This window comes from Cyprinodon variegatus, unplaced genomic scaffold (assembly GCF_000732505.1).
Source record: "Cyprinodon variegatus isolate N-32 unplaced genomic scaffold, C_variegatus-1.0 Scaffold227, whole genome shotgun sequence".
Taxonomy (NCBI): domain Eukaryota; kingdom Metazoa; phylum Chordata; class Actinopteri; order Cyprinodontiformes; family Cyprinodontidae; genus Cyprinodon; species Cyprinodon variegatus.
The window spans coordinates 413,277-421,308 of NW_015150680.1; the positions used below are offsets into that span (position 1 = coordinate 413,277).

General features: G+C 37.2%; 1 protein-coding gene across 4 annotated transcripts in view; it reads left to right on the top strand.

The window, feature by feature from the left end:
* The window catches only part of rabgap1 (RAB GTPase activating protein 1), a 95,040-nt gene that overhangs the window by 79,659 nt on the left and 7,349 nt on the right, over window positions 1–8,032 (top strand). For 3 of the 4 annotated variants that reach the window (XM_015381026.1, XM_015381025.1, XM_015381027.1), the window contains 2 exons: window positions 4,231–4,302; window positions 7,198–7,398. In XM_015381026.1, coding sequence (XP_015236512.1) covers window positions 4,231–4,302; window positions 7,198–7,398 — 273 coding nt within the window. Of the gene's footprint in view, window positions 1–3,244; window positions 3,600–4,230; window positions 4,303–7,197; window positions 7,399–8,032 lie in introns of those variants that run through there. The other variant, XM_015381028.1, reaches the window with a different exon arrangement.

An 8,032-nucleotide genomic window follows, 5' to 3' on the forward strand; every position in this document is an offset into this window, starting at 1 on the left:
TACTTGCCCCGGGCGATAGGGTCATGGTTAACATCCATCCATCCATCCATCCATCCATCCATCCATCCATCCATCCATCCATCCATCCATCCATCCATCCATCCATCCATCCATCCAGTTATGTACCATGAATAAAAACATATTTATCTTCAAATAAAATCAAACATGCTAAAATATTAACACCCTTAATTCTTCATACTAAACTTCTCTCTTTTATTATAGTTGGCTAAAACGAACAGTGGCGTCTGGCAAAATGAAATTTAGAAAAATCTTTAAAAGGCACACAGTGTAACTTTTGTACACTAGGGGTGCTAGACCTGTAACTGCCTGTATTTTGAGTCTTGTTTTTCCTCGCACACGATCCCTCTTAAGTTTTCTCTTGTTAGCCTCCTCAGAAGGTTTAAACTTTATCCTTGCCTCAGCCATAACCAGTAGTGGAGCAGGCAGAAAAATAGTAGAGCAAAAGCATTAGCTCCATCACTGTATAATAGCATGTAAAAAAGCCATGCGTTTTTCCAGGTCACATGACCTGGCTAAACGACGGTCCATCATTTCCCCATTTATAGGTGGTATTTACAGAGGGGAGCCCCACTCGTAGCATTGATAGTGTCTAGCACTGTATATTGGCCTGATATGTCATTTAAAATAACTCATATGTATCAACTCTGTAGGTCACAAAGTCTGCGGTGTGCCTTCAAATTTTACTTGAAAATATGCACCTTGAAAGTTAGTTAAAGAGCATTTTTTCCTAAAATGTATTGTATAAAACTAAACATGCTTAATGGATGAGTCTTTAAACAAAAACACACTTTGTGATGGAATGAAATATGTATATAAAAAGAAGATTGACAAAGTTCGAAAAAGAAAAATGTTTGGCTTCAAATAAAGGACAGATAGAAGAAATATAATGTTATACTCATTGGTCGAAATGTTATTTATTATGTGAATACTTCCATGTTGGCTTCACAGCCATTCTGAATTTATTTATAGATTGTTAAATAGATTAATTTGAGTCATCAAGGACTCAAATGAATGAAATAATATCAGACAGCTAGCTTGCAGATGGAGCAGTCATGGCGGTCTGTGCCTTTATACTGACAGGTGCCCCATCATATGCCAGCTTTAAGAACACATTGTTCTCTTCAACATGTCCCCATCATCACATTTACTTATTGTGGAATATAGCTAAAGTAAGAAATCATTTTTATTTTTTCTGCATGAGGAGAGCAGTAAGAGGAAATGCAGAGTATTGCAATGCAAGCCTGAGCTGATCATTTTGGGATAAAAATAAACATTGAAGATAAAATGGCCTCGATTTGAGCTGAAAGGAGGGTCACTATTGAACTGATTTTAAAGGTTAAGAGATTGAGGATTTGTATGGAAAGAAATAATAAAAACATAGAGTGCAGAGATTTTAATTAGAGAAACTAATATGAAGTCTCAAAAATGAAGCACAACCTGTTAACTCACAGATTAATGTCCTGTGAGACCTGAGGGGAATCTTATAAAACTCTCCCAGAAAAGCCAGAGCTGGACCTCCTGATCTTAACAACATGTCAGCCTGTGATCTCTGGGTTTCACCAAAATGACGCCTCGCCTCCCTAATGTCACTTATGTGAGACGGGTTCAACTAATCAGTGGTGCTGCACATTTCACTGATTAGGAGTTCAGAAACTTAATAGAAACATAATAGGGAAATGCTTTTGATGAAACCTAGGAAAGAGGATGGAAGGGCATTGCTGATAGATTTAATCTATAAATTATCACCTTTTACATCAAACAAATTATTTTCAGATATATCATAATTGAATAGAAATTGAATTGAAAATTGTTATTTAAATAGGTGTCACCCTTAGGTTTATTTTTTTTTTATGATTTTAGTGAAATTTAAATTAATTTAGTCAATTAATTCCTTCCCATTTTAGTCTATTTTTACTCTAAAGATTTTAGTTATAATTGTTTTTAATTCAGATTCAGTTGGATTTTAATCAGCAAGAATCTTGCAAGGATTAAAAAATATCAAGATTTGGCAAGACATGAATATTTTCTCTCACATTTAACTCGTTCTGCAGTAACACCAGCAGTAAGATACACACCTGACAACAGATGAAAACACAGTACAAAAAAACTAGACGAATAAATAACTAAATTCATGTAAATGGATTTAACAAAAAAACACTGAATAGTTTGGAGTGAGCCAGGAATATGAACCTTAATGACACTGAATGTCATAAATACCTGTGTTGGTAAACCAGAACCCTTCTCATATTACAAAGAGGCTGAGGAAGAGAAAAAGAAGAAAAACACAGGAATAATCTGCATTTTAACTTTTGGAAATTTGTTTTAGGTATATAATCTATTCCCTTTGGCTCGATTCTACAGTTTACCTCTTAGTGAGGTGATAGAGGTGTGTTTATTGTTTAATCATCAATTTTATTTACATAAATGAATTACTACCATATTTTCCGGACTATAAGTCGCAGTTTTTTTTAATATATACTAAAACCTATACTCTGGAGCGACTTATGTGTGAAATTATTAACACATTATTATATAATTTCACATGTTATTTTCACACTAAATCGCAAGAGGGGCGACCTAGGCCTCTGTTGATAATTTCAACATTGGCGATAACTTATAAAAACAACTGAGAGGGCTTACCAAAAAGACAATCATATTCTGCAGGTTACAAGCTACAAGTAGAGAAATATGCAGCTGAAATCGGTAATCCAGCAGCAGAAAGAAAGTTTGGAGTTAGCGGAGTTGTTTAAAAGTAACACCGATGAAGAATTCAATAGATTTAGTAATTTAGAGTGACACGGATGGTTTGATAAACTTGTTACCATGTTTTTTATGTCATGTTAACATACCAGGCACGTTCTCAGTTTGTTGTTTGTGTCATTTAACGTTAGCATATCGTACAATTATTCAGCCTGTTGTTGCCTCTATTATATTTTTAATTTTAAATTGCCTTTCAAGATGACATGTCTGTTCTTCGTGTTGGATTCTTATCAAATAAACTTCCCCCAAAAATGCGACCTATACTCCAGTGCAACTTATAAATGTCTTTTCCGTCTTTATTATGCATTTTATGGCTGATGTGACTTTTACTCTGGAGCAACTTATAATCCAAAAAATACGGAACTAAATTATTGGGCTGGGCAATTAATTGCATTTGCAATACAATCGCAAATTTTTTTTGTTTGTTTTTATGGCACTAGTGGCATGTTTTTTTTTCTCACAGTAGGCTGACAGGAAAGGTGGTATGAAAGAGGGGGAAAGACATGCGGCAAAGGACCACAGGTCAGATTCGAACCCGGGTCGGCCAAGTCGAGGACTACGGCCTCCATACATGGGTCATGCGCCCTAACCACTGCATTCTCAATTTAGAAAATTGCAATTTTCAGATCTCTGAGGCTCTCAATTTTTAGTCACAATAGATCTAACAAGAGTAAGACACTAAATTTCTCAGTAATACAGTTAAAGGAGGCAAGTTGTTGCACAGAAGGGAACAGAGAGTTGCAGCTAACACCTAGATCTATGCCTTATTGTAGAAGTAAGAACTTTTTCATGCAAATGTTACAGTAAAGTCCTGCAACACTGGATTCTGGACAATCAGGCTTTCAAAGTCACAAACAAAACTGAAACCCTGGAGTAAAACATTAGCATGCTTTTGCTTAATGCAAAGTATTGTTGCAATAAAGTCGCAATGAAAATGTTGTTTGAAAACAATCGCAATTTAGATTTTTAGTAAAATCGTTCAGCTCTACTACAATGTATGTCAGTATGTGAATTAAACAATAATATATACTCTTCTGATTATGTTTGCTGTTGTGGGATGGATTTCTAATTTTACCCAATGCGTTAGTGTGTGCCCCAGTGACTATGGAGGCAGCCAGGCAAGCAGGTGCTACATTGAACATGCAAATGATACAGTTCTATAACACATTTTTTGGACATGAATTCAGAGTGCGGTAATGTAGGATCAGTGCTTAAGGTTAATATCCTGAAGTAGTTTTTCATCAGAACTGTTAGTCAACAGCAGAAAAGGTCCACCATCATTATCTACATCCTTGTTTGTCTTTTAGTTTTGTCTTTTTTTTCACTGGATAAAGGTCACAAATAAATCGGCATGCGACTTGCAGCTAAGTTATTCAGAAATGGAAAAATAAATTCACTAAAAACAAACATTGACTGTTGGTTTGACTACGTTGTTTGTGTTTCCTGCAGATCTGCTCTCAGCTGAGTGAACGACTGGAGAAGCAACAGACGGCTTCTCGAGGAGAACTGGAGAAAATCAGAGTGAGTTGATACACAGATCCAAACAATAACCACCTTACTCACACAGATGCTAGCTTAAACCTCTTCTGTATGAAGAGTTTTTATTAATATTTTAAATTGGTCTTGAGCTGCACTCAAGTTTTTTTAAAGAACTTTGTCATCTTTTCCTCTTACTGATTTCCAATCTAGCTCTTACACCAGGCCCTTTTAAAATGAAGGTTTTGTTAGGACATATGATGATGTTTTCCAACTATGGCAACATATCAAACGTGATTTAAAATAAAAATGAGCATTTCCAGAAATTATTCCCTACCCTATTGTCCCCATATCCTGTCTTTATTTTCTTCCCTCATTTGATCCTTCATTCCTCCATCCCTCCATTGTTTTGTTCTTTTTTTGTTTGCCATGCATTTTCCCTCACGCCCCTCCTTAATTATTTTCTTCCTTTCATCTATTCTAACAGATTAAATTCTTGGATAACATTCATCTGCCTTAGATCAGTTATCTAATTTAAAGTCTTCTTGTAGTTGGCGTCCTGTCCTTGCTTTTCCTTCAGTTTTAAAGAACACATAATGCGCTACACTGAGATTTGCCAGGTTTCCGACTAATAACTCTCCCATTTCACGCTTGTCAGTAATCCATTGATGAAACAAAATAAATTTGAACAAATTGTTTCCTTGAAACAGACCTCTAGTAACAAGGTGCCTAAAGACGCAGTTTGAAGATGCCAGGTTGTCTGTTTCCTGTCGGTTTATAACAAAATTCTGTTGCACACATCGCACGGATTTTGTAAACTGCTGCTTCAGTTGTGGTTAACGGCTGCTGGTTAGTATGGAGAGGCTATCAGTGTGTGTTTCTGAATGATTTACCTTCAACATGAGAAGAAGATTTTGCATAATGATCAGACTCAATGACGAGCAGCACCACTGAGATTTATTGGGTGCAACTGTACAGATTAGTCTTTAAAGATAGAGGTTAAAAAAGCATATGAATTGTTCAGCTGAATGCAAACGCTCCCTCAGAGATCTGGAAACCTTTAAGCATTTCCACAATGAGGTGTTGTTTGCCTCAGAAAATATTTCTGAATTCAGAAACAGGGTAATTAGAGTTTATTTGGCTCCCGCTCCCCTTAAGAGTGACAGTAGCTTCCCTATCTTGATAAACAGAAGCTGAAGGGAAAACAACCTTTTTCTCTTCCACCCTTGACTTAGCAGGTATGTGGATATGTTTGCTGCGATCCTTTTGTCTCCCTTGGCAGTAAAATCAAAGCTTATTGGAAAAGAATGTGGAATTTGGCCAAGCAGCCGCTGCCAGACACCTGACTTCCAGCACTTTCACACATGGCTCACTGACTTCTAGCCCAAACTGTAGCTGGCTTGGCGGCCATATTGGCAGAAAGCTCTGTCAGGGCTGCCCAACATCTCCTGAAAAAGTTCACAGCACCAAGGACATATTGGAGTTTATTTTCCCTGCAATTCGTTTTTGTGCATGTATCCTCTCACCTGCCACTTTATTAGGTACACCGTCTGATTGCCCCCCGCTCTGGCTTCAAAAGGGCATTATAGCTTTATGGGATAGATTCAGCATGGTGTTGCAATTATTTCTCTACGGTTTTTATGACACCAGGTTATTTTCAGAATTTGTCAATCTCTCCCCTGACATAACAGATCCTGGAGATCTGTGGTGAGTTGGTGGTTTTATCCCACTGGAAGACGTCCTTAGGAAATCTCAACACTTTGGTGTTGATAATGCTCCCGACACAATTATACCAAAACCAGCAGCTCGAACCATTATTTTTAGGAAGGATTATCCAGGCCTTTACCCTATTTATTATCATTTCGGACCCTACCACAGGAGTTTAACAGTTCACATAAAGATCATGTCCTTATTCCCCACTGGCCTTTGAAATAAATAGCTTTCATCAACAAAGCTGCAGCTCATTGGATAGCTTCATATTTTGTTGTGCTTTATCAGCTTATCTGGCATTAAAAGAGTCATAACTTTGTATTTCACATACAGTCCTCCTGAAAAAAGCTTTACATTCCTGTTTATTCAGTTTTAGGAAACATTTTTCTTTTTTAATTGAGCTCATTCTCACCCTTTTTATACCTTTTTTTTTCTTCATTAGGTACATATGAGAATTTTGACTTGTGTGTATGGAAGTTTATGTGAGCGTAGTAGTAGCAACATGGACCATGGTTCCTCAGCCTCCAGAGCAGCCTCCTTTTTTCCCCCCATTCTGTACTGAAATTGAATTTTAAGTCCAAATGCCTCTTTATTGGCCAATTCACCACTATTGCTGGTAATAAGCTATAAAACAGGTAGAGTGGAATTTCGAAATAGTTCTTTTTCAGGTTTTCAGAATTTTATTTTAGTCTTAATCCATCTGTTTATCCCTTTCTCTATCTCCAATCTATCACTCTACTCTTCCATTTTTCCATCCTCCCTCTTCTTCATCTATCCCTGTTTTGACCGACTAATTAAAAACCTCTGTAGACTCTGCACTAGATGCTTTGAGCTTGGAAACTGTGGCGTTTTAATTTAAAAACAACAAGAGGTATCTAGCTTTCAGTTTTAAGCGGTAAATATATGTTAATTGGACTTTGTAATCAGACACTAACAAAGCTTACCACTGATACTCGAGGAGCAATTTGAGCCTAACGCTCTGCTGCTTCATTAAGGCTTATCTATAATTACTTTGCATTTGAATCATATCAGACTGAGTTTAAAGATGCAATGTTGTAATTAAATACTCATTTCTGAAGCACTGTGTCGGATTAGAAACACAAATGTTGTTTCACACACTTAAGTGAAGCTCTGCATTTGAATGTAAAGAGAAGCAGAAAATAAATAATTTTTGCCCTTTTATTGGTTTAGTATTTTGTTTTCTCTCTGACCTCTTAAATTCTCTTGTAGTCCAAAGTTGAAGGCTGTGAGAAGTGCAGCAGTCTTTTCAACAAAGAGGGCCGTGTGCGAACTGCTGTGACCACGGCGCCTGCAGACGGGACGGAGGAGACTGATGAGGAGAAGGAGGAGCTGAAGAACCAGCTGAGGGAGATGGAGCTGGAGCTGGCCCAGACCAAACTGCAGCTGGTAGAGGCCGAGTGCAAGATCCAGGTACAATATACACAGAGTTAGGACCAAAATATAACTTCTGTATACAGCAGTGGTCACAGAGCTTAAAAAAGACTTGCTGGTGTTTTTTTTGTGTTACTTTCTTATAGCATTTCCAAGCAAGCTTTAGAGTATTAGCTTAAATTAAACAGCAAAGCCTGTATCCCACCCGCACAACTTCTCTAATTGCAATTGAAACCTTTATTCTAACAGATGCATCCCAGTATGCGAGCTGTACTTGTCTCTCTGGCAGTAAGACATATTTTGACAGCTTTTAATAAGATATCCAAGATGATTCTATTAGGAGGTTACAGCTGTCTTTGACATGTGGGTGGTGCTTCATTTCCTCTTTCTTCAGGGTTGTTGGTGCATATTCATTTCCTCATATCTAAGCTACCTGCCTTTTTCTGCCACAGCATGTCAACTGCATAGATAATCAATTAAAAGGCCATGATCCTGTTCTACACCACTCTATCAGCACGCTGCAGGAGAGGATCTTTAAATCAAGGAGGAGAATTTTCTATTAAACAGATATGATTAAAGAAAGAAGAAGCTGTGGACCTGATCTAATTGAAGGAAATGAAGAAACTAATGTGGTCACCAGCATCTGAAGAAGCATTAAGGCCTGAGTTTTAGT